Source organism: Aotus nancymaae, unplaced genomic scaffold, assembly GCF_030222135.1.
Source record: "Aotus nancymaae isolate 86718 unplaced genomic scaffold, 86718_ANA_hifiasm-v0.15.2.pri h1tg000032l_0, whole genome shotgun sequence".
Taxonomy (NCBI): Eukaryota; Metazoa; Chordata; class Mammalia; order Primates; family Aotidae; genus Aotus; species Aotus nancymaae.
In genome coordinates this window covers 22891427-22919003 of record NW_026988445.1, presented here as the reverse complement: position 1 = coordinate 22919003, position 27577 = coordinate 22891427, and the positions used below count along the sequence as shown (strand labels likewise).

General features: G+C 39.4%; 1 protein-coding gene across 6 annotated transcripts in view; it reads right to left on the bottom strand.

Moving 5' to 3' along the window:
- RYR2 (ryanodine receptor 2) overlaps positions 1 to 27577 on the bottom strand; it is a 784705-nt gene that overhangs the window by 15579 nt on the left and 741549 nt on the right. For all 6 annotated transcript variants that reach the window (XM_064383634.1, XM_064383629.1, XM_064383631.1 and 3 more), the window contains 4 exons: positions 25900 to 26033; positions 12369 to 12429; positions 7811 to 7957; positions 5270 to 5404 (listed from right to left, as the gene is read on the bottom strand). In XM_064383634.1, coding sequence (XP_064239704.1) covers positions 5270 to 5404; positions 7811 to 7957; positions 12369 to 12429; positions 25900 to 26033 — 477 coding nt within the window. The remainder of the gene's footprint in view (positions 1 to 5269; positions 5405 to 7810; positions 7958 to 12368; positions 12430 to 25899; positions 26034 to 27577) is intronic.

Below are 27577 nucleotides of genomic sequence, written 5' to 3'. Positions count from 1 at the left end.
TAAGTTAAAAAGCATTATAAATTTTTCTCTGTGGTGCGAGAAAAGCAGCAAAAGGAAGGATAGGAGATGGTTTTAAGAAGCGGGCAGGTGGGCCAAATCGGGGTGACAGAAAGGCCATCGGGGAAGAAGCTCCAGGCAAGGTGCATGAACTATTTGTCCAGCAGTTAATCACAGAAGAGTACCAAAGGTAAGGATTGCATCTCAGTCATGCCAACTTTTGATGACAAAATGGACCTGAAGTATTAGGCACTTGATCTGTGTCCACATCAGTATCTTCCACTCTAGTATGATGTGACACTAAAAAGTTAGTTATTTTTATTTCCCTGTCTAGTAGCCATCTAAAGAAACTTCTCCATTGCAATATTTGAGTAGCGATGGTGAATTCACTATTTTTGTATAGTGTGTTACATGTTCTGTATGCAATGGGAATACTGATCCACAAGGTTTCCCAAAACTTCTGGAATTTCTGGGGCATTCTTTTCTTTGGAAACTCTTAGAAAAAAGAATGAGCTTTGCAGAAATTCTAGAAACGTGCTTACCATGCAGATTTCATGAGGGCAGGGACTGTACTTACTCAAGCCTGATCCTTAACAAGTGCCTGGTATAAAAATATCACTAAAATTAATAACATAAGCATTAATGAAATTACTGTCTGTGAGTTAGTATAACATAGAGTAATGGTTGAAGAGTGTAACCTCTTCCTGCGTGAATTACAAGTTACTCAACCTCTTGATAGCTCAGTTTCCTCATCTGTACAATGGGAATGATACCATGCCGAGTCTGTCCTGCAGACTCTGGCTGAGCGACGGATGAACGGAGTACGCAGACACAGGTGCTTTTGCCTGTGAGCGCGGCTAGGGGACCACAAGGCTTAGCACAGCTGACGAGAAAGTGCAGCCCCAATAAGCCAGAGGCGTTCACATTTATTTAGTAGAGATTTAATGACAAAGGCCTAGAGCAAACACTATTTCTGGGTAATTAACACTGTGGATCCCCCAAGTAGGGGGCAGTTCTGCACACGGGTGATCCAAGATTTGTTTCCAGAGAAATAGGTAAACTTATCTAGATAAATTCCTTTGCACTCCCTTGTCATCTGACCTTTGCCATTAGCTCAAGGTAAGAGGATTAGGCCGCCTTCAACCATAACCCTTTCCTGAAGCATTTGCAAAATCTCCCGGCCTTCCAGGAAGGTTTGCATCTTCCTATAATTTTTCCCACCACCCTGACCAATCTCCTACAATAGCAGTGCCAACCTACAGCAAAAAGTTATTAGGAGACTAATGAGTTAATATTTGTAAAGCTCTCGAGACAGTACCTGGCACAATATCATTTATATCCAAGTGCTATATAAGCACTTGCTAAATAAATAATCTACATTACAAGACTGTGCATTTGTAACTGGGATGGCATTTTCTTCCAGTGGAGGAATTAACTATGGATGAACAACCATAAACATCAGAGTCCTTTCAGCTCTGACACTCTGTGTCTTCCAAATAGGTCACTAGCACATGGAAGTCACAAAGTCCTATGTGAAACACCTCAGAACGGCAGTAATGACAGGAAATATTGAAAATTATAAATGATTTTCATATGAACAATACGACTTGCTCTGCTGCCAACTATGTATGGACTGATGATGAGTTGAAAGCTTTTTCTCCCCCGCATTCTCCATCAAAAGCATCCCTTTTGTTCCAAGCTTTCAAAAATTAATCTTGACCTATGAAAAGTGAATATTAATTTTTATGTCAACAAGCTATTAGGTATCCCCAATTTTAAAATAACCTGCAATTCATTTGAGAGTTCTTTATTCTCAAGTTTTTTTTTATTAAAAGGAAAGTTGGGAAGAGAACAAAATGCCTAATATTGAAAAGCTAAAGAATGACAAACTTGTCTGAAGATCTCTAAATTAGTAAATAAAAGAATATTTGTTTAAAGGAGAGGAAGGACTGGCAACTCTATATTAATGATCATTTATGATAAAATTTTAAATACGGAAAAATGTCTTGACACAGATAAGAAACTTGGGCTTTAAATAAAGGGTTCAAGAACAGGCAGTGGATCAAAATGTAACATGGGGTTTCAGCAGAGCTCCCCTCAGCCTCTGTCCTTTAATTCCCTCATGTCAGCTACCTGTATGTCCTTCTCTTTCCTCCCTGCTAGGAAACAGTTCCTGTATGTAGTTATACTAACTTGGAGAAGAACAGAAGGCAGATTATCTTTTTTTTTTTTATTTTTTTGAGACGGAGTCTTGCTCTGTCACCCGGGCAGTGCAGTGGCACAATCTCAGCTCAATGCAACCTCAACCATGTTGAAGCAATTCTCCTGCCTCAGTCTCCCAAGCAGTTGAGATTACAGGCATCTACCACTACTCCCAGCTAATTTTTGTATTTTCAGTAGAGATGGAGTTTCCTCATGTTGGTCAGGCTGGTCTCGAACTCCTGATCTCGTAATCCGCTTGCCTCAGCCTCCCAAAGTGCTGGGATTACAGGCCAGCAGATTATCTTTTATAACATGGTGGGGAGAAAACTGTTTTAGGCTTTTAAAAATAAAAAAAAATGATAAAAAGAAATAGTGTCAATAATTCAGACAGGACTAAAGTCTATAAAATGAAAAGCATACAATTTTCTTTCTCCTATAATCTGTGGTCCTACCCCAGAGGAAGCCTTGTTCACAGTGTCCATGAATAAATCCCTCCAGAAAAATGTTATGTATATTCTAGCATATCAAAAATATGAATTATATAAAATCACACAATTAGGATCCTATCATACTGATCAGCATCTTGTTTTTTTTTTAAGCTAAACATAATTAAAATGTAATTTGTATGTCTGTCCTCAATTATGTAATTTGTATGTCTCTCCATATCTGTATATATGAATTTCTCTCATTTTTAAACAGATGCATACTTGTTACGGATTTATTACAATTGATTTAATCAGGACACTACTGATGATCATTTAGATTATTCCTAGCTTGTGAGGGCAGCTAATGTCCTTGAACATTTAGAGGCTTTAAGTCTCTGAATTAATTACTCTGGTAAATTACTAGCAGTGGAATTAACTGTCAAAGGATATATATATACTTAAAAATTGGATAGGTATCACAAAACTTCTCTGAAATTGTTGTCAATTCAAATTCCTAGCCAGGATCACGGAAGTGCTGATTTTCCCATCAGTTCACCAACAATGAGTTTTAACAAATGTGAATACTTTGCAAACCTGATAGGGAAAAAGTTGTTTTCCCATTGTTTTAATTTGCATTTCTTTCTTTCTTTTCTTTTCTTTTCTTTTCTTTTTTTTTTTTTTTGAGATGGAGTCTTGCTCTGTCACCCAGGCTGGAGTACAGTGGTACGATCTTGGCTCACTGCAGCCTCCACCTCCCAGGTTCAAACAGTTCTCTGATTCAGCCTCCCAAGCAGCTAGGATTACCGGCAGCATGTCTAGCTTTTTTTTTTTTTGTATTTTTGTAGAGACAGGGGTTTCACCATCTTGGCCAGGCTGGTCTTGAACTCCTGACCTCATGGTCCACCCGCCTCAGCCTCCCAAAGTGCTGGGATTACAGGTGTGAGCCATGGCACCTGGCCGTAATTTGCATTTCTTTCACTTTAACAGAGGCTACGCATCTTTTCAAATTTACAAGCCCACTGAATTAATTTTCCTGTGAATTGTCTGGTCATGTGATTTACTTGTTTTCCTGTTGGCTTGTTTCTTCATATTGACATGATAAGGACTTGGTAGATTAAGGAGACTGGCCCTTTCTTATGGTGTTAAATATATTTTTCCCAGTTTATCATTTGTCTTTAGGACTTTGTTTATAGTTACTCTTTTTTCAAATAATGTTTACGCTTTCATGGATCCTGGGTTTTGTGTCATAGTCAGACACTTCTCCATGTAAAAATGAGTATTACTATTATTTAAGGCATCAAATTCTGTCATGTCATTGTTCCTTCTTATTTCATTGAAATATGCTCAATTCAGAATTTATTTTATTTTATTTTATTTTTATTTTTATTTTTTTATTTTTTTGAGACGGAGTTTCGCTCTTGATACCCAGGCTGGAGCGCAATGGCGCGATCTCGGCTCACCGCAATCTCCGCCTCCTGGGTTCAGGCAATTCTCCTGCCTCAGCCTCCTGAGTAGCTGGGATTACAGGCACGCGCCACCGTGCCCAGCTAATTTTTTGTATTAGTAGAGACGGGGTTTCACCATGTTGACCAGGATGGTCTCGATCTCTTGACCTCGTGATCCACCCGCCTCGGCCTCCCAAAGTGCTGGGATTACAGGCTTGAGCCACCGCGCCCGGCCCAGAATTTATTTTTAATTAAAAAGCAAGGTTGGTATTCATTTTTATTTTCCCCCAAACTGCTTGTCCACGGTACCAATGCCATTTATTAAATTATTTTTAATTTCATTACTTCAAAAGCCACCTGTATCATCTTTTAATTTCTGTATTTCCATCTGTTTCTGAACTATTCTGTCCCACTGATTTGTCATTCTTTAGTATAAAACTATCTTAATTATGAGTCTTTGTAATACCGGTCAATCTCTCTCATCACTCTTTTGGGCTATGTTTTTCTAGAGTAATTTATGTATCATTATGTCAGCTTCTATACCTACATCCCCAACACAAATTATGTAGGTATTTTAGTAAGCAGCTTATTGAATGATAAACTCTTTCCAGCTAGTGATACTTATTTTTTTCTCATGTTACCCTTTCTGATCTAAGATCTCATGTATGATAACTTCTCATTTGTCAATGTTAGAGTCACAGCAATATGAAAGCTTTAACAGCTGCTGATTTTTGAAAACCAAGACCAAAAAAGACATTTAAGCCAAGATACTCAATATAAAACAAAAAACTAGTAGTTCTATGAAGAGAGATATTTTTGAAATTTAGTAATTTCAGTTAAAGTCATTAAGGTGAACAAAAAACTAAGGCTTCCGAATGTTCTCTGGGAAATAATTTTACCTGCTGTCTTGGGATATGTGAACAACAGGCTAAAGCGATGACATTACTCCTTCGAGTTCTAACTACATTACTCAACAATTCTACTAATAATTAGGCTATGCAGCACGTATGGAAAAGTGACAGAAAAGGTCCTTGACGTTCTGCTAAAAATGAAAACTGTCTACTCTTTAAAGAGCTAGGCAACCTTCTATTGTTTAGACTATTTTCTGTTTTGCTCTGTTAGAGAATAAATACACAATTACTTAAATTGCAGAAGCAGGGGAATTTTTCATTCATATGAGATCAAAGATTATGAACTTACTGTTAGCATATCGTCGCATTTCATATCCGGCGTATCACCGTCTTCGCTTTTATTGTAGAATTTTCGGAAGAAATTGAACGCCACCACAGTATATAGGTACACAACAACAGCTAATAAGCCAACAGTTAACACGAGCTGGAAAGCAACGTGACATGGAACAGTTATTAGAAATAGAGGACATACGATTGACATATATGACATCTACGTGGGGGGGAGTGCGCTAGTGAGAACACAGCTGTGTTTACTAGAAGCTAATGAGATCCATAACTTATTTCTCGCCTTTCTTAGCCCCCTAGTGCAGACATTCATTTTCATATTCTCTTTATCAAGTTATCAGACTATTTTATGCAAAATTTAACTACTTAATTAGCTACTGCAGAGTATAGATACTAAGTACTTTCTTCGTTTTATAAGGCCTATTTTCTTTCTTTCTTTTTTTTTTGAGACGGAGTCTCGCTCTGTCACCCAGGTGGGAGTGCAGTGGCGCAATCTTGACTCAATGCAACCTCCACCTCCCGGGTTCACGCAATTCTGTGAGGACTATTTTCTGTAAATAATTTACTTTCTTAATAAAACATATTTTGTTTTTGATATGACTGTAAATTATTTTTTTATTTTCAATCATATCCTAAAACTGGATAGAAATTTGTATTGCTCCTGAAATCTGGGGACACACAACCGTAATAATGTATACTATAAATATTTTTTAAAAACTGAGAAATCTTGCTTTGTAAACAATGACCAAAGTGAAAACCACCACAGCTAATGACCAACACTATTTTGAACGCTGTTTTTCTCAATCTGTAATTAGTCTCCGTTTGAAAGGTCTTTCAGCTCTAGGTATTCTGTTTTTAATTCCAAATTATACTTTAATTTTTTAATAGATATATGTATATGATAGAATTGTATTTTTGGTAGAATGTATATATGCTAAAAATGTGGCTTTTCACCAAGTTGGTGAAAATGTATCTCTGGTTGCATCACAGAAATTCTATCATGCTAAGATGCACTGTCTTTATGTGTACTTTCTGTGATTACAGGACATCCGTATAGTCTTAACTATAAGCCTATGCTGATTAAGTCTTTACAAAATCACTTTATCTGGAGAAAATATGTTTTCTTAACAGAGGGTTTAATTCATTTCTACAGGTGAAGTACAGGGCCACTGTAAATTTCTGTGTGTTTTACCCGTTAGGACTAAAAAGCTCTACATATTTCTGCAAATGAAAATTTGAGGCCAGGCAGGGTGGCTCACGCCTGTAATCCCAGCACTTTGGGAGGCGGAGGCAGGCGAATCACCTGAGGTCAGGAGTTTGAGACCAGCCTGGCCAACACTGTAAAACACTGTCTCTACTAAAAATAGAAAAATTAGCTGGGTGTGGTGGCAGGCGCCTATAATCCTAGCTATGTGGGAGGCTGAGGCAGGAGAATCACTTGAACCCAGGAGGTGGAGGTTGCCGTGAGCCGAGATTGCAACACTGCACTCCAGCCTGGGTGACAGAGCAAGACTCCCATCTTAAAATGAAAACGAAAACAACAAAAAAAGAAAATTTGACACCTCAAAAAGAAATAAACGCCACAAATTCAGAAACTGAAAGCAGCGCCAGACCTTTTATGGAGAAAACACATAGATTTGGCATCTCTAGTTCTTGACATATACTGGGAGCTCAAACACAACTTATTAACTGACTGATGAATAAAGAGACTTTCTGTCACTGGCCCCATGACTTGCCGTGCACATCACAGTCATACTCAGAATCTAAAGTGACATACTTAAGAGAAATTTAGAAAACTAATGATAGCAATAAAGTGGACTTAACTGTGGACCCAGTTCAAGGCTTTTAGAGAGGCAATTACTTTAAAATGTAAGGATTCTGTAATCCAAAAATGACCATGGAATGTGTTACCACCCAGTGGACACTTGAAAAATAGCAAATGAATTAATAAATGCATCCTTCTGTGATATGTTTCATGATAATGGAAAGTTTTCACATTACAAATGGGTTCCATTAGAACATAAGTGCATTTTCTGGACCTAGACCAGTTTTCTTCCAAGTCAGCATGACCTTCTCAAATATGAAACATCCTTTTTGCTCAAGTTAAAAGTAAAGAGTACATGAATATCCAGTTTCAAAATATTACATTAAAATGCAGCATCTCGTATTTTACAATGAATACAATGAGTGCATCAGGATCCTGTAACGTATTTTGGTTCCCCATAATAGCAAATGGAGCAAACACTATACTAGGAACAAAATAATAACTAAGTTCCTGAGTGTTTAATATGTGCCAGGGGTTGTGTTAAGGCATGTGCATTTGCTTTTATTTCATTTTCACAAAAATATGGTAGGATATGTACTTTTATTATTTTTTATTCATTTATCCAAAGTCAAGCTAAGACTTGAGGATAGCTCTAGGAGACCCTCCCTTCAAAAAAATCTTTCAAACTGGACATCGTCATTTGAGGGATGATTTTACGTTTGTTTGCTTTGTGTGTTGCTTTTTTCTTTTCTGCAAGGGGGAAAAAAGATAAACTGTTACCTGTTTGCCATTGTGAGTTACTGAGGACAAGATGGTTCTTAATGTCTTGAATCCCATAGCAATGTCGAGAAGGTGAGCGGCAAAAAAAAAGTTGTTATAGTGTCCAAGAACAGACATCGTCATATACCAGGCTAGGTAGAGGAAGGACTATTAAGACAAAAGAGGGGGAAAACGTGTCAGAAAATAGAAGGCGTGACTATCGTTACATGTTAAGCAAAATGAGCCAGGAACAGAAAGTTAAACTCTGCATGTTCTTACTCACACGTGGAAGCTTAAACAGTTAAGCTCATGGAAGTAAAAAGTAGGAGAGAGGACACTAGAGACTGAGGAGAACAAGGAGGGGGAGGAATAGGGATACAAAGTGATAGGCAGATAGGAAAAATAAGTCCTAGGGTTCTATACCACTGTCGGATGACTGCAGGTCACAATAATATATAGCTTCAAATAGCTAGGAGGAGGATATTAAATGTTCCCAACATAAAGAAATGATAAATGTCAAAGATAATGCACATGCTAATTAGCCTGATGTGATTACTATACTTTGTGTGTGTGTGTGTGTACTTTATTTATTTATTTATTTACTTATTTGTTTATTTATTTATTTTTTTTTTTGAGACAGGGTCTTGCTCTATCACCCAGGCTAGAGTGCAGTGGCGCGATCTTGGCTCACTGCAACCTCCGCCTTCCAAGTTCAAGCAATTCTTTGACTCAGCCTCCCGTGTTGCTGGGACTACAGGCACATGCCACCACACCCTGGTCATTTTTTTTTGTATTTTTAGTAGTGACGGGGTTTCACCATCTTGGCCAGGCTAGTCTTGAACTCCTGACCTCATGATCCACCCTCCTCAGTCCCCCAAAGTACTGGGATTACAGGCGTGAGCCACCGCATCCGGCCTAATTTTTTTTTTTAACGGATGAGGGGTTATCTATGTTGCTTAGGCGGGCCTTGAACTCCTAGCCTCACCTCCACATGCGCCAGGACAACTGCCTGAGCCACTGCAGCCCCCACTTTATATTTATCAAAACACCACTAGCTACCCCATGAATATGTACAATTATTTGTCAATTAGAAAAAATTAGAAAGCAACTCTGATTTCACTCTATTACTCCAATTACTCCATCTTTGTGCACTATCCATTTTTATAATTCTAGTTAGCTGTATCAGTTTGTTCTTTGTGTATTTCATTTTTACTTAGTTTGTTCTGAAATGGTCAGTGTCATTCTCCTTGAAAACACTGGTTTAAAGTGTTTTGGGAACTTTAATTGTTCTTATTTATCCTCCGATAGAGAAACATTTATTGACTTCTTACTTGGCAGCAGGCTTTCTCAACCCAGCACTACTGATATTTTGGACCAGATGATCCTTTATTATGGGTGCTGTTCTGTGCATGGTAGGATGGCAAGCAGCATCAACTAGATGCCAATAGCACCGACCCCACCTCTCCCCCGAGTCATGACAACCAAAGATGTCTCCAGATATTCACTGCCAAATGTCATTTAGGAGACAAAACTGTTCCCCAATACAGAAGAACCCTTGCTCTACAGCCAACCAAAGAACCAGTCATTTTCCTTCCTTCCTTTTCTTTCCTTCTTTTCTTTGCTTTTCATTTATTCACTCACTAAATCAGTGTTTGCGGAGACGTACTTGTTATGAGATTACATGAAGTGTTTTATTAACCAAGCATCTCACTTTACATGAGTCACATTAAGTCTAGGAGAAACCCAATTATGTGGTGTCACTGAAAGCTATAGTACAATTGGGACTGTTGTAGAAGTCTCCTGGATTATAATTAATGTGATTATTCACATAGGCTGGAAAATGAATGTACTTTTTGGGGAGGACTATGACTAAGGCGGAACAAAAACACGGTGGCTGCTGTTCCTCATGGGACTACGGTCTCTGCGGCATAAGGCCCATTTTGCTAGTGGAGTCAGAAACTGCCCATTTGGGGAAGGGGTGGACACCCTCATTTTGACTGTAATATGTCTTAATCTTTCACAGAGAACAGAAAGAGGAGGCTGAGCTAGTAAAGGGATTTCAAGGACCACGTGGAACTGAAGCTAGAGGTCAAGTGGCAGAAAAGATAATAGCATTTTTTTAAAAGCACACTGAGATAAGAGTATGCAGTTTGCTTGGGAAGGAAAATTTGGCTTGAGTGGTGGGTTCCTGTTTTGCAAGATCAAGCTGGGGTGGAAGTATGGCAGTGCTGGAGAGGCTTGAGGGCAAGTTAAAGGACGTCTGTGTACCCCAAAGGAACTTGAGTGCCACTGCAGTATTATAAGAAGGATAATGGTTTGTGAAAATGACATTTTAGGAAAATTTCTGGAGCACCTATGAAGTGCTGGTCAATGTTCAATATATTTGCACACATGGTCTCTTTTTTTATTTTAGCAAGATCTCTGATGAATAGGCATGTTTAGCCCCAATTTACACATGAGGAAGTGAGCTTGCTCCAGTTAAGCTATTGTCTAAAAACACTGTAAGTGGCACAGGCATTAAATTAGAAGACTACTGGACAAGCCCCAGGGTGAGGTTACCAGAGCAAAAAAAAAAAAAAAAAAAAAAAGGCAAAATTGGTAAAGATGGAAGAGAGAATTACAGAGGACACATATAGGACCAAGATTCAGCAAATAATCAGATACATGCATTGGCGGGCGAAAGAAGAGGAGGAGTCCATATGAATAATTTTTTTTTTTTGAGACGGAGTTTCGCTCTTGTTACCCAGGCTGGAGTGCAATGGTGCAATCTCGGCTCACCGCAACCTCCGCCTCCTGGGTTCAAGCAATTCTCCTGCCTCAGCCTCCCAAGTAGCTGGGATTACAGGCACACGCCACCATGCCCAGCTAATTTTTGTATTTTTAGTAGAGACTGGGTTTCACCTTGTTGACCAGGATGGTCTCGATCTCTTGACCTCGTGATCCACCCGCCTCGGCCTCCCAAAGTGCTGGGATTATAGGCGTGAGCCACCACACCCGGCCCCATATGAATAATTTAAGCTTAGGTAGTAAGAACAAAAATACTAACATAGAAAATTGTAGACTGAAGACTAGATTTGGTGGGGAGCAGCAGAAGAGAAGGTAGATGACAATTTGCCTTGGGACATTGAGATGGATGTATCTAATGAGCCATTAAGAAATGCAAAGACTGAGGAAAAGGAAAATTCATGGGCAGAAGATGAGGAAGGACCTAAATGACAAGGTGGGCCAGAGGTGCATGTGTGGATTCTACACATATGCCACATAGTCAAATTTGAATCAGAGATAAAGAATAAATGATTTTTAGTTTCGTTTTAATGTCCCATGAAATAATTTGGAACATACGTATGCTAAATACTATTTTCTGGTTATCTAAAATTTAAATTTAGGAATTCTGAATTTCATCTGAATTTCACCAGATGAAACAATAAGTTCAACAAGTATGCTGAACATGTCTGTGTTTCAGAGAGACACAGTAATATTGAAGAATGGATACATGTAGAGAGATGATTGGCCAAACAGAAACCAAAAAACTGCAGGTGGACAAAAGCCCACTAAGGTAGCAGAAAGCTGTCTGAAGAAAGACTCTGTCCTGGATCTGTCCATGCCCAAATTATCTAGAGGACAGAAAAAAACGACACAGCAAGACGCATATTATGGATAAGCTGCATCTGGGCTGAAGTGGCTGTGAAAATATTGTGGCATGAAAGATTGAGCTTAGCAGGCAGAACTTAAGAGGGACTGGCCACTTGAATGGAAAACGCCAGCTGGAGCCAAAGCTGAGGTTGCCCTCTTGTTCTTCAGGGCAGTTGCTTCCATTTGGATGAGAAGTTAGTTGTACGATAGTGTGTTAATCGTTTATGGTTCTAAAAGATTCTTGTACAACATGGTTTTGAGCTCTTAGAGAATACTCCTAAGATACCCAGAGTTCTGGGCCCATGGCTGGATGAGGGAAGGGGCAAGGATACAGGCAGGAGAATTTGGGGGCTGCCATAGGCTTCTAAATAGGAGAATGGAACTAATGTTAACTGTAAAAGTCAGTGCTAAAATTAAAGAGGGAAATCTTGAGACACCTTGTGGCTTTTAGTAATAGGTAATTTTTTTCCATTTTATTTGGATACATAGTAGGGGCCCATATTTAGTTTTCAAAGGCTCTTTGATAAAAGAATTAATAAAAAAGGGGAAAAAAACCTCCATAATTTAAGTACTTAATTTGGAGGAAACCTAAATTTAGCACAATTAATGTTCCTTTAAAATTATTTAGGAGTTTCTTTTTAATATCTATAAGACTGAAGTATGCCATTGCCCAATTAAAACCTGAATGAACATACTCACAAATCTGCATCTCAGTTTTTCTCTGGTGTAAATATATTTTCATTTTAATCTTTCAGCTATTGAAAGAAATGGAATGAGAGATGGGCTGGTTAATCATATCTTCTATGGTTCTCTCTCCAGATCTGGTCTGTATAAACTGAATTGGTATTTGAAAAATTTTCCAAATAACCATGCTTCCATCTGCAGAACTCCCGCAGACTTATCTAATCACAGTGCATTTTCTTTTGTGGTAATGAAGTAGGCTTACGTTGTCAGTGAAAACAACTCCTAGCTTCCACATCTGATACTTCACATCAATAGAGTTCAGTCTGCAATAACAAACAAAAAAAAAAGTGTAGTTATGCACATTAACCAAAGACTCATAGGCTTGCGAGAGGCTGATGGCATTCACATTCAGTGGGACAAGACTTGGAAACCTTCTCGGTAAACTAGTTCTATCCCAGATGCCAAGGGAGGAGCTGAGAGCCAACTCAAACACTAAATCCTTGAGTTTCATGACGTATTTTTAAGAGGATCTTGGAAAACAAAACACCATCACCTTTGTCTTATGTTATTTTAGTCCTTTCTTTTTCCTACATTCAGTATTAGCTAAGCTCATTTTATATATAACATTTTCTCTTTTTTTGAGATGGAGTTGCACTCTGTTGCCCAGGCTAGAATGCAATGGTGCTATCTTGGCTCACTGCAACCCCTGCCTCCTGAGTTGAAGTGATTCTCGTGCCTCCGCCTCCCGTGTAGCTGGATTACAGGCATGCACAACCCTCCTGGCTAATTTTTGTATGTTCTTGTAGACATGGGGTTTCATCATGTTGGCCAGGCTGGTCTTGAACTCCTGACCTCAGCTGTCCACTTTGGCCTCCCAAAGTGCTGGGATTACAGGCGTGAACCACTGCCAAGCTGTATATGACGTTTATTCCTTGAAACTATACTAAATTGGCCAACATGTGTACACATCAAACGTTTCTTCACTTTCTTATACACTTGCAATTGCATTCCAACAGAATAACTTTTTTTGATTCAACTAATAAAAGCCAGCCTAACTATACACATTTATTTTACAACTACCTTATTTTATAAATGAAAGGGCTTTTAGATTTTGTTTTTACTTGCTTTCATTTCCAGAAAATTCACCTTCTCTGTTTCCTTTTCCTTCCAGGCAGGAATTCAGCCCTTCCTCGGTTCTCATAGCATTTTGTAGACAACTCTTCTTATTACTATTTTACTGTTTCTCACTCTGTCTTACAGTTGTAGGTGCTAGTGTATGTATATACGTGGATATACGCCTCTCTTACTAGTCTGTGAACTCCCCAGCACCATGCACAATATCTCACACACTGAATGTCTAAATACATAAATGCTGAATGACTAAATCCTAAAGTAGATATCTGTGATCTTTGCAGATTACACATATATTAAAATATACATCTTAATTTTCATTTTTTTAGAACTTGTCACTGAATTATTGGCTAGAAATTATAACTTTGTCAGCCTTTCAATATTCCAACTCTAAGTAATTGATGTAAAATAATACAATGTAACATAATGGCAATATTATTTTCTTTTTTGTTTTTTTAAATTTTGTTTATTGCGCTTTAGGGTCTGGGATACATGTGCAACACCTGCAGGATTATTGCATAGGTACATACGTGGCAATGTGGTTTACTGCCTCCATCCCCCTGTCACCTATATCTGGCATTTCTCCCCATGTTATCTCTCCCCAACCTCCCTACCCCTCACTGTCCCTCCCCTAGTCCCCCGCAACAGACCCCAGTGTGTGATTTCCCCCTCCCTGTGTCCACGTGTTCTCATTGTTCAACACCTGCCTATGAGTGAGAACATGTGGTGTTTTTCTGTTCTTGTGTCAGTTTGCTGAGAATGATGGTTTCCAGATTCATCCATGTCCCTACAAAGGACACGAACTCATCATTTTTTATGGTTGCATAGTATTCCACGGTGTATATGTGCCACATTTTCCTTGTCCAGTCTATCATCGATGGGCATTTGGGTTGCTTCCAGGTCTTTGCTATTGTAAACAGTGCTGCAGTGAACGTATGTGTGCATGTGTCTTTATAACAGAATGATTTATAATCCTTTGGATATATAACCAGTAATGGGATTGCTGGGTCAAATAGAATTTCTATTTCTAGGTCCTTGAGGAATTGCCACACTGTCTTCCACAATTGTTGAACTAATTTACACTCCCACCAACAGTGTAAAAGCGTTCTTATTTCTCCATATCCTCTCCGGCATCTGTTGCCTCCAGATTTTTTTTTTTTTTTTATTGCCTTTTAGGTTTTGGGGTACATGTGAAAAACATGCAAGGTTGTTGCATAGGTGCATACGTGGCAGTATGATTTACTGCCTCCCTCCCCTTCACCTATATCTGGCATTTCTCCCCATGCTATCCCTCCCCTACTCCCCACCCCCCAACTGTCCCCCCCTCCCCCCCAACAGACCCCCGTGTATAGTGCTCCCCTCCCTGTGTCCATGTGTTCTCCTTGTTCAACACCCACCTATGAGTGAGAACATGTGGTGTTTGATTTTGTGTTCTTGTGTCAGTTTGCTGAGAATGATGTTTTCCAGGTTCATCCATGTCCCTACAAAGGACCTGAACTCCTTGTTTTTAATGGCTGCATAATATTCCATGGTGTATATGTGCCACATTTTTCCTGTCCAGTCTATCATCGATGGGCATTTGGGCTGGTTCCAGGTCTTTGCTATTGTAAACTGTGCTGCAATGAACATTCGTGTGCATGTGTCCTTATAGTAGAACGATTTATAATCCTTTGGATATATGCCCAGTAATGGGATTGCTGGGTCAAATGGAATTTCTATTTCTAGGTCCTTGAGGAATCGCCACACTGTTTTCCACAGTGGTTGAACCAATTTACACTCCCACCAACAGTGTAAAAGTGTTCCTATTTCTCTACATCCTCTCCAGCATCTGTTTTCTCCAGATTTTTTAATGATTGCCATTCTAACTGGCGTGAGATGGTATCTCAATGTAGTTTTGATTTGCATTTCTCTAATGACCAGTGATGATGAGAATTTTTTCATATGTTTGTTGGCCTCATGTATGTCTTCTTTTGTAAAGTATCTGTTCATAACCTTTGCCCATTTTTGAATGGGCTTGTTTGTTTTTTTCTTGTAAATCTTTTTTAGCTCGTTGTAAATTCTGGATATCAGCCCTTTGTCAGATGGGTAGGCTGCAAAAATTTTTTCCCATTCTGTTGGTTGCCGATTCACTCTATTGACTGTTTCTTTTGCCGTGCAGAAGCTGTGGAGTTTGATTAGGTCCCATTTGTCTATCTTGGCTTTTGTTGCCAATGCTTTTGGTGTTTTGGTCATAAAGTCCTTGCCTACGCCTATGTCCTGAATGGTTTTGCCTAGGTTTCCTTCTAGTGTTTTTATGGTGTTAGGTCTTATGTTTAAGTCTTTAATCCATCTGGAGTCAATTTTAGTGTAAGGTGTCAGGAAGGGGTCGAGTTTCTGCTTTCTGCATATGGCTAGCCAGTTTTCCCAACACCACTTATTGAACAGGGAATCCTTTCCCCATTGCTTGTTTTTTTCAGGTTTGTCAAAGATCGGGTGGTTGTAGATATGTTGTGTCGCCTCCGACGCCTCTGTTCTGTTCCATTGGTCTATATCTCTGTTTTGGTACCAGTACCATGCTGTTTTGATTACTGTAGCCTTGTAGTAGAGTTTGATGTCCGGTAGTGTGATGCCTCCCACTTTGTTCTTTTTGCTTAGAATTGACTTGGCTATGCGGGCTCTCTTTTGGTTCCATATGAAGTTTAAGGTGGTTTTTTCCAGTTCTGTGAGGAAGGTCATTGGTAGCTTGATAGGGATAGCGTTGAATCTGTAAATTACTTTGGGCAATATGGCCATTTTCACGATATTAATTCTTCCTAACCATGAACATGGAATGTTTCTCCATCTGTTTGTGTCCTCTCTTATTTCGTTGAGCAGTGATTTGTAGTTCTCCTTGAAGAAGTCCTTTATGTTCCTTGTTAGTTGTATTCCTAGGTATTTTATTCTCTTTGTAGCAATTGTGAATGGCAGTTCGTTCTTGATTTGGCTCTCTTTAAGTCTCTTATTGGTGTATAGGAATGCTTGTGATTTTTGCACATTGATTTTGTATCCTGAGACTTTGCTGAAGTTGCTTATCAGTTTCAGGAGATTTTGGGCTGAGGTGATAGGGTCTTCTAGATATACAATCATGTCGTCTGCAAATAGAGACAATTTGACTTCCTCCTTTCCTAATTGAATACCCTTTATTTCTTTTTCTTGCCTGATTGCTCTGGCTAGAACATCCAGTACTATATTGAATAGGAGTGGTGAGAGAGGGCATCCTTGTCTAGTGCCAGATTTCAAAGGGAATGCTTCCAGTTTTTGCCCGTTCAGTATGATATTGGCTGTTGGTTTGTCATAAATAGCTTTTATTATTTTGAGATACGTTCCGTCGATACCTAGTTTATTGAGAATTTTTAGCATAAAGGGCTGTTGAATTTTGTCAAAGGCCTTCTCTGCATCAATTGAGATAATCATGTGGTTTTTGTTTTTGGTTCTGTTTATGTGGTGAATTACATTTATAGACTTGCGTATATTGAACCAGCCTTGCATCCCCGGGATGAATCCTACTTGATCATGGTGGATAAGCTTTTGATGTGCTGTTGTAATCGGCTTGCCAGTATTTTATTGAAGATTTTTGCATCTATGTTCGTCATGGATATTGGCCTGTAGTTTTCTTTTCTTGTTGAGTCTCTGCCGGGTTTTGGTATTAGGATGATGTTGGTCTCATAAAATGATTTGGGAAGGATTCCCTCTTTTTGGATTATTTGGAATAGTTTCAGTAGGAATGGTACCAGTTCCTCTTTGTATGTCTGGTAGAACTCGGCTGTGAAACCATCTGGGCCTGGGGTTTTTTTGGGTGGTAGGCTCTTAATTGCTGCCTCGACTTCAGACCTTGTTATTGGTCTATTCAGGGTTTCGACTTCTTCCTGGTTTAGGCATGGGAGGAGGCTGCTGTCCAGGAATTTATCCATTTCTTCCAGGTTTTCTAATTTATGTGCATAGAGTTGTTTGTAATAATCTCTGATGATGGTTTGAATTTCTGTGGCATCTGTGGTGATATCCCCTTTATCATTTTTTATTGCATCTATTTGGTTATTCTCTCTTTTCTTTTTTATTAGTCTGGCTAGTGGTCTGTCTATTTTGTTGATCTTTTCAAAAAACCAGCTCCTGGATTTATTGATTTTTTGTAGGGTTTTTCGTGTCTCTATCTCCTTCAATTCTGCTTTGATCTTAGTTATTTCTTGTCTTCTGCTAGGTTTTGAGTTTTTTTGATCTTGCTCCTCTAGCTCTTTCAATTTTGATGATAGGGTGTCAATTTTAGTTCTCTCCTTTCTTCTCATGTGGGCACTTATTGCTATATATTTTCCTCTAGAGACTGCTTTAAATGTGTCCCAGAGATTCTGGTATGTGGTGTCTTCGTTCTCGTTGGTTTCGAAGAACATCTTTATTTCTGCCTTCATTTCAGTGTTTATCCAGTCAACATTCAGGAGAAAGTTGTTCAATTTCCATGAGGCTGTGCGGTTCTGGGTTGGCTTCTGAATTCTGAGTTCTAACTTGATTGCACTGTGGTCTGAGAGACTGTTTGTTATGGTTTCCGTTCTTTTGCATTTGCTGAGGAGTGATATACTTCCAATTATGTGGTCAATTTTAGAGTAGGTGTGATGTGGTGCTGAGAAGAATGTATATTCTGTGGATTTGGGCTGGAGAGTTCTGTAAATGTCTATTAGGTTTGCTTGTTCCAGGTCTGAGTTCAAGTCCTGGATATCCTTATTAATTTTCTGTCTCGTTGATCTGTCTAATATTGACAATGGTGTGTTGAAGTCTCCCACTATTAATGTGTGGGAGTCTAGGTCTCTTTGCAAGTCTTTAAGAACTTGCCTTATGTATCTGGGTGCTCCTGTATTAGGTGCATATATATTTAGGATTGTTAGCTCTTCTTGTTGCATTGATCCTTTTACCATTATGTAATATCCTTCTTTGTCTCTTTTGATCTTTGTTGCTTTAAAGTCTATTTTATCAGAGATGAGAATTGCAACTCCTGCTTTTTTTGCTCTCCATTTGCTTGGTAAATCTTCCTCCATCCCTTTATTTTGAGCCTTTGTGTATCCTTGCATGTGAGGTGGGTTTCCTGGATACAGCACACTGATGGGTTTTGGCTTTTTATCCAATTTGCCAGTCTGTGTCTTTTGATTGGGGCATTTAGTCCGTTTACATTTAGGGTTAATATTGTTATGTGTGAATTTGATCCTGTCATTTTGATGCTAGCTGGCTGTTTTGCCCATTGGTTGATGCAGATTCTTCATTGTGTTGCTGCTCTTTACCATTTCGTGCGTTTTTGGAGTGGCTGGTGCTGGTTGTTTTTTTCTATGTGTAGTGTCTCTTTCAGGAGCTCTTGTAAAGCTGGTCTGGTGGTGATGAAATCTGTGAGTACTTGCTTGTTCACAAAGGATTTTATTTTTCCTTCACTTATGAAGCTTAGTTTGGCTGGATATGAAATTCTGGGTTGAAAGTTCTTTTCCTTAAGGATGTTGAATATCGGCCCCCACTCTCTTCTGGCCTGTAGGGTTTCTGCTGAGAGATCTGCAGTTGAGTCTGATGGGCTTCCCTTTGTGGGTAACCCGACCTTTCTCTCTGGCTGCCCTTAGTATTTTCTCCTTCATTTCAACCCTGATGAATCTGATGATTATGTGTCTTGGGGTTGCTCTTCTAGAGGAATATCTTTGTGGTGTTCTCTGTATTTCCTGGACTTGAATCTTGGCCTGCCTTGTTAGGTTGGGGAAGTTTTCCTGGATAATATCCTGAAGAGTATTTTCCAGCTTGGATTCATTCTCTTCATCACATTCAGGTACACCTATCAAACGTAGATTAGGTCTTTTCACATAGTCCCATATTTCTTGTTGACTTTGTTCATTCCTTTTTACCCTGTTTTCTCTAATCTTGCCTTCTCATTTTATTTCATTGAGTTGATCTTCGACTTCTGATATCCTTTCTTCTGCTTGGTCAATTCTGCTGTTGAAACTTGTGCATGCTTCGCGAAGTTCTCGTGTTGTGTTTTTCATCTCCATCAATTCACTCATATTCCTCTCTAAGTTGTCCATTCTCGTTAGCATTTCATCAAGTCTTTTTTCAACGTTCTTAGTTTCTTTGCATTGGGTTAGAACATGTTCTTTTAGCTCACGGAAGTTTATTATCCATTTTCTGAAAGCTGATTCTGTCATTTCATCACACTCATTCTCCATCCAGTCTTGTTCCCGTGCTGGTGAGGAGTTATACCCCTTGTAGGAGGAGAAGTGTTCTGGTTTTGGGTGTTTTCATCCTTTTTGCACTGGTTTCTTCCCATCTTTGTGGATTTATCTGCTTATTGACTTTGTAGTTGCTGTCTTTCTGATTTTGGTAATTTTAAGTCTGCAGCAGCTGAACTCATAAACCCCCTTTTCTTCCCCCCAGGTGTTCTGGCCCAGGGAGTTAGGGTTTTATGCTTTTCAGCTGTGTTGCTACCATTTTCCCTGCCCACAAGGTGGCAGTCTAGTTACACTCAGCCTGCAGAGGCTTCGCTGAGCTGCTGTGGGCTCCACCCAGCTTCCGTGTGAGCTTCCCTGCAGTCCTGTTTATATGGGTGTAGTTAGAACTGCTTCCGCTATGCTGGCCCGCCCCTGTAGTGACGGAGTCTCTGTAGTGGCGGGTTGTCTTGGTTATGGCAAATTGCCCCGGGAACTGCAGGGTGTTTCCCGATGGAGGACGCCCCTCCCCCACAGTGCTGGACCTTCCCGAGTTCAGCCGTGTTTCCAGTGGCGCCCTCTTTGCCCGGGAATCTCTTGGCTTGCCTCCTTGCCTCAGCTCCCCTTGCTGGCCCAGAGGGGACACAGTCTCGTTCACTTTGCTCAAGGAGCCACTGCTCCCCGCCCCCAGTGCAGGTCGAGCGGCTGCTCCGGTCCAACCAGCAGCGCTGGGAACCCGTGGAGCTTCTCTGCCTGTGAATCTCCTGGTCTGTGGGCAGTTAAAATCCGCTGCTCTGTGTGCCACTGCTTCAGCCAAAGCAGCGGCTCTGAGATTCGTGGCGCGCCCTTGCCTGGGGGTCTCCTGGCTTGACTCCCTGCTTCAGCTCCCCTTGCTGGCTGAGAGGGAACTCTGTCTCTCTCGCTCTGCGTAAGAAGCCACTGCCCCCCGCCCCAGGGCGTAGGCTGAGCGGCCACGCCGCTCAAAGCAGCAGCGCTGGTGACCCGTGGGGCTTCTCCTCCTGTGAATCTCCTGGTCTGTGGGCAGTAAAAATCCGTCTGGAAATGCGGCGTCCACTCACCCTCTGCGCCTTCTCTCGGAGCTGCAATCCCGACTTCCTCCTAAGCGGCCATCTTGGATCGTCCTGTCTCCAGATTTTTAATGATCGCCATTCTAACTGGCATGAGATGGTATCTCAATGTGATTTTGATTTGCATTTCTGTAATGACCAGTGATGATGAGCATTTTTTCATGTATTTGTTGGCCTCATAAATGTCTTCTTTTGAAAAATATCTGTTCATGTGTTCAAGTCCTTCGCCCATTTTGAATGGGTTTTTTTTTTTTTTTTCTTGTAAATCTGTTTTAGTTCTTTGTAGATTCTGGATATTAGCCCTTTGTTAGATGGGTAGATTGCAAAAGTTTTTTCCCATTCTGTTGATTGCTGGTTCACTCTAATGATTGTTTCTTTTGCTGTACAGAATCTCTGGAGTTTAATTAGATCCCATTTGTCTATTTTGGCTTTTGTTGCCAATGCTTTTGGTGTTTTAGTCATGAAGTCCTTGCCTATGCCTATGTCTTGAGTGGTTTTGCCTAGGTATTCTTTTAGGGTTTTTATGGTGTTAGGCCTTATGTTTAAGTCTTTAATCCATCTGGAGTTAATTTTAGTGTATCAGAAAGGGGTCGAGTTTCTGCTTTCTGCATATGGCTAGCCAGTTTTCCCAACACCATTTATTAAACAGGGAATCCTTTCCCCATTGCTTTTGTCAGATTTGTCAAAGATCAGATGGTTGTAGATGTGTGGTGTTGCCTCTGAGGCCTCTGTTCTGGTCCATTGGCCTATATCTCTGTTTTGGTACCAGTACCATGCTGTTTTGATTACTGTAGCCTTGTAGTATAGTTTGAAGTCAGGTAGTGTGATGCCTCCAACTTTGTTCTTTTTTCTTAGAATTGTCTTGGCTATGTGGGCTTTCTTTTGGTTCCATAGGAAGTTTAAGGTGGTTTTTTCAAGTTCTGTGAAGACGGTCATAGGTAGATTGATGAGGATAGTGTTGAATCTATAAATTACTTTGGGCGGTATGACCATTTTCACGACATTGATTCTTCCTAACCATGAACATGGAATATTTCTCCATCTGTTTGTGTCCTCTCTTATTTCCTTGAGCAGTGGTTTGTAGTTCTCCTTGAAGAGGTCCTTTACATCCTTGGTTGGTTGTATTCTTAGGTATTTTATTCTCTTTGTAGCAATTGTGAATGGCAGTTCGTTCTTGATTTGGCTCTCTTTAAGTCTGTTATTGCTGTATAGGAATGCCTGTGATTTTTGCACATTGATTTTGTATGCTGAGACTTTGCTGAAGTTGCTTATCAGTTTAAGGAGATTTTGGGCTGAGAGGTTGGAGTCTTCTAAATATACAATCATGTCATCTGCAAATAGAGACAATTTGACTTCCTCCTTTCCTAATTGAATACCTTTTATTTCTTTTTCTTGCCTGATTGCTCTGACTAGAACTTCCAATACTGTATTGAATAGGAGTGGTGAGAGAGGGCATCCTTGTCTAGTGCCAGATTTCAAAGGGAATGCTTCCAGTTTTTGCCCATTCAGTATGATATTGGCTATGGGTTTGTCATAAATAGCTTTTATTATTTTGAGATATGTTCCATCGATACCTAGTTTATTGAGAATTTTTAGCATAAAGGGCTGTTGAATTTTGTCAAAGGCCTTCTCTGCATCTATTGAGATAATCATGTGGGTTCTGTCTGTAGTTCTGTTTATGTGGTGCATTACATTTATAGACGTGCGTATGTTGAACCAGCTTGCATCCCCAGGATGAAGCCTACTTGATCATGGTGGATAAGCTTTTTGATGTGCTGTTGCATTCGGTTTGCCAATATTTTATTGAAGATTTTTGCATCTGTGTTCATCATGGATATTGGCCTGAAGTTTTCTTTATTTGTTGATTCTCTGCTGAGTTTTGGTATCAGGATAATGTTGGTTTCATAAAATGATTTGGGAAGGATTCCCTCTTTTTGGATTGTTTGGCATAGTTTCAGAAGGAGTGGTACCAGCTCCTCTTTGTATGTCTGGTAGAATTTGGCTGTGAACCCATATGGACCTGTGCTTTTTTGGTTGGTAGGCTATTAATTGCTGCCTCAACTTCAGCCCCTGTTATTGGTCTATTCAGGGTTTCAACTTCTTCCTGGTTTAGGCTTGGGAGGGTGCAAGTGTCCAGGAATTTATCCATTTCTTCCAGGTTTACTGGTTTCTGTGCATAGAGTTGTTTGTAGTAATCTCTGATGGTGGTTTGTATTTCTGTGGAATCTGTGGTGATATCCCCTTTGTTGTTTTTTATTGCATCTATTTGATTCTTCTCTCTTTTTTTTTTTATTAATCTGGCTAGCAGTCTATTTTGTTGATCTTTTCAAAAAACCAGCTCCTGGATTTATTGATTTTTTTTGAAGCATTTTTTTTTGTCTCTATCTCCTTCAGTTCTGCTCTGATCTTAGTTATTATCTTGTCTTCTGCTAGCTTTTGAGTTTTTTTGATTTTGCTCCTCTAGCTCTTTCAATTGTGAAGATAGGGTGTTGATTTTAGATATTTCCTTGCTCCTCATGTGGGCATTTATTGCTATAAATTTTCCTCTAGACATTGCTTTAAATGTGTCCCATAGATTCTGGTATGCTATGTCTTCGTTCTTGTTGGTTTCGAAGAACATCTTTATTTCTCCCTTCATTTCATTTTTTATCCAGTCAACATTCAAGAGCCAGTTGTTCAGTTTCCATGAAGTTGTGCAGTTCTGAGTTAGTTCTTAATGAGTTCTAATTTGATTGCCCTGTGGTCTGAGAGACTGTTATGATTTCAGTTCTTTTGCATTTGCTGTGGAGTGATTTACTTCCAATTATGTGGTCAATTTTAGAGTAGGTGTGATGTGGTGCTGAGAAGAATGTATATTCTGTGGATTTGGGGTGGAGAGTTTTGTAGATGTCTATTAGGTTGCTTGGTCCAGATCTGAGTTCAAGTCCTGGATATCCTTATTAATTTTCTGTCTCATTGATCTGTCTAATTGATCTGTCTAATATTGACAGTGGAGTGTTAAAGTCTCCCACTATTATTGTGTGAGAGTCTAAGTCTTTTTGTAGATTGTTAAGTTCTTGCTTTATGTATCTGGGTGCTCCTGTATTGGGTGCATATATATTTAGGATAGTTAGCTCTTCTTGTTGCATTGATCCTTTTACCATTACGTAATGCCCTTCTTTGTCTATATTGATCTTTGTTGGTTTAAAAAGTCTATTTTATCAGAGACTAGGATTGCAACTCTTGCTTTTTTTTTTTGCTCTCCATTTGCTTGGTAAATCTTCCTCCATCTCTTTATTTTGAGCCTATGTGTGTCCTTGCATGCGAGATGGGTTTCCTGGATACAGCACATTGATGGGTTTTGACTTTTTCTCCAATTTGCCAGTCTGTGTCTTTTAATTGGAGCATTTAGCCCATTTACATTTAAGGTTAATATTGTTATGTGTGAATCTGATCCTGCCATTTTGATGCTAGCTGGTTGTTTTGCCCATTAGTTGATGCAGTTTCTTCATTTTGTCAATGCTTTTTACCATTTGGTACATTTTTGGAGTGGCTGGTACTGGTTGTTCCTTTCCACATTTAGCGCTTCTTTCAGGAGCTCTTGTAAGGCAGGACTGGTGGTGAGGACACAAATGAAGACGAATGCAGCCTTTCTGACTGCTTGCAGCTATTTCACCCCCTGGAATGGAGCTGGCCACTTATTTAAATGTGCACCTACTAAGCCTGATGTGTTTGATAAACAAATACATAAATCATCCTTGTATTTGAATGTTCATGTAGAAATCAGATAATTTTTAAAACTTGACCTTTCTAAATGCTTTAGTAAAGAGCTTTAAAGAGACATTATATGAAAATCTTTTTCCTAGTTGTACATTATTTACCAGAACTTTATTCTTCTAATTTTATTCTCCGTATGTAAAGGGGTTAAATGTCATATGAACTTCTTGGTACTTTGCTAGGGGTCAAACTTACAAACATTTACTATGTATAATGGTAGACAACTTCACCAATTTAAAACTATTTCTTCATACTAGAAAAACAGTCTAAACTTTCCTTCTGTTTCTTCAGAATTTTTTTTCTAGAGTCACAAATATGACCACAGAAAATGCATAACTCAGTAAAACTATTTAATTCTATATTGCTTATTAAGGATCTGAAAATGTTTGTGAGATGTTGAGTCTCACTCACACCCTAGTTCTCGTTTCATGTGATATTTTAACATAAGGGACACAGGTCCTAAGGATTGCCCATCTGTGTTTCATTGTACATACAGTGACCCAACCTTTAAATATACACTTGTTTTCCTAAAGTACTCAAGTAATACTTTGTACCTTAATTCATATTTGCTTATCTAAGTTTTTTCAATAATAAATTCAGAAACAAGTTCATCTTAAAAGACCCAAGTAGCTCTAACACATTTTCTAACACATATGACCAATGAGATAGGCCAGCCAAACTCTTTTTAATGCTAGCTAAAACAGATTATGTGAGAAAATAATACTGCTTCACAGAACCATAAATATGTTTTCAAAGTAAACATCCCTAATCATGTTAAGAGAAAGTATTATTATTTCTTCCAAAATCATTAAGTGACTGCAACAAGAAATTACATTTTTAAAAGCATGTTGTTTGTTTTACTTCCATTCCAGATACTCAGTTGATCAAATTTGCTAAATGTATGTATGTATATATTTGTACACTCATATATGTGTGTGTGTGTGACATTTAAACTCAAGTGAATTCAACTCAACTTTATCTGCAGATAAAGAAACTGTATCTTAGAAAACTTCCTGTGATGTGCCTAAGGTTGCTACACTTAGCAAGAGATGGGTTCAGGAAGCATCAGGGCCATGCCTGACCCCCCAGCCAATGATCTTCTGCAATAGTTAAAACATTCCATGAAAGCAGTATATAAAGAGTGTTTCATTTTCAAATAAACTTTACAAGTAATAGTATGACGGTACATTATTTCTGTCACACTAAGCCTTTGCTATTCAAAAAAATACAATACTTAAAATAATATGAGTTCCTCTGAACATTTTAAATAAAAGGGCTACATAGTTCCCTTTTCTAAAACATGAAAATTAACAATTTTTCAGTCATATATTGAGTGTTTGCATATGTTTTATTTAGATTTAAGGGCCATTTAAAGACAGAAAAAGCAAATTAAGTCAAGAACATGAATAGTCTTTCTTTTCTCTTGTAAATATTAGAAGGCACCTTCAAAAATTAATAGAAACAAACCCAGTCATTCCATAGTTCCAAATACCTAGAAGTGTAAAAGTAGACTTTATATTCATTCTTTTTTCCTCATCTATCATCTATTCTTTGGACATTGAAGGAAAGGAAATCAATGCACAATTTAGAATGTTTAACGTTTTCCCCTAAGTCTGCAGGATACAGCAGAAGTGACACTTACACAGCTGAAAAGGAGCTGTCCTTCTTTGGCTTCTTCTTTTCTCTGGCATCACTGAAGTCCAGAGCTGCCTTGTCCATGCCAAGTAATTCACTGATTCTGTCTCGGCCGTAGAACTCTCCATACTTATCCATAACCTTGGGGTATGAGAAAAAGCATTTTGTTGGCTTCAACCATTAAGTAACATCAACTATATGTGTGTATAAAATAATTATTTTTGAGACGGAGTCTTGCTTTGTTGCCCAGGCTGGAGTGCAATGGTGCGATCTTGGCTCACTGCAACCTCTGCCTCCTGGGTTCAAGCAATTCTCTGCCTCAGCCTTCCAGGTACCTGAGATTACAGGCACCCACCACCATGCTTAGCTATTTTTTTTGGTATTTTTAGTAGAGACAGGGTTTCACCATATAGGCAATGCTAGTCTTGAACTCCTGACCTTGTGATCCATCTGCCTTGGCCTCCCAGAGACTGGGATTACAGGCTTGAGCCATCACACCCAGCAACATCTAATTATTTTTATATTTACTGTATATTTGCCCTAACAATCACTTAAAATCTAATTTGTGGCTCATCTTCTGTGATCACACTGCTTAAGGTCTAAACAAATTCATAGCATTTTAAATGATACCTATCAGAGGAACAAGATGTCTCTTCATTCAAGAGAGGGAGACATACCAAGGAAGAAGATGAGCTGAAATAAAAGCATAAGGAATGGAGGGAAATAGAATGACCTTTACCAAATTAATACTTATTGCCAGAAATTATGCTTCGTTCCATGTGACTGTCACAATATGTAGGTTTCATGTTATTCATATTCTATTCTGCAGATAAAGAAATTGTATCTTAGAAGACTTCGTGTAATGTGCCTAAGGTTGCTAATCTTAGCAAGAGATGGGTTCAGGAAGCATCCGGGCCATGCCGGACTCCCCAACCAACGATCTTCTGCATAGACCTCTGCATGCCATTAGGGGGGCACATCACAGGGTGGCATCCTTCCATGGTCTTGATTTCAACCCTTCAACTCTCTGGCCACAATGTCCATCTTTCCACCCCACTCCCCTGAGTATCCTGACACCAGCAATTCTTCAGTAATAGCAGGACCTGCAACCTTGTCACCATCCTCATTGTAATTATCATCTGGTATAGATTCCATGTCCATCATGAGACTAATTCTTAACAATCTCCCTCAGCTTCCTTGCTTATTATTTCCATTTGCCTGGCTTTGCCCATTTGTTGTGTTTTTAAAGCAGAGCTTGGACGTGGCTTACAGTTTCCTTCTGAGCTCAGCATGTCCAACTCTGGGATACAGCTCCTCTCAGCCTCTGGTTCATATACCTCATAAGTCTCGCATAGCATTACAGTTCACGCCTGTAATCCCAGCAGTTTAGGAGGCCGAGGTGGGTGGATCATTTGAAGTCAGGAGTTCAAGACCAGCTTGGCCAACATGGTGAGACCCTGTCTCTACTAAAAATACAAAAATTAGCCAGGTATGGTGGCAGACGCCTGTAATCCTAGCTACTTGGGAGACTAAGGTAGGAGAATCTCTTAAACTCGGGAGGTAGGGGGGTTGCAGTGAGCTGAGACCATGCAACTGTACTCCAGCCTGGGCAACAGAGTAAGACTCTGTCTCAGAAAGAAAAAATGGAGGGAAAAGGAAAAGCAATTAAAGACAAACAGGGAAAA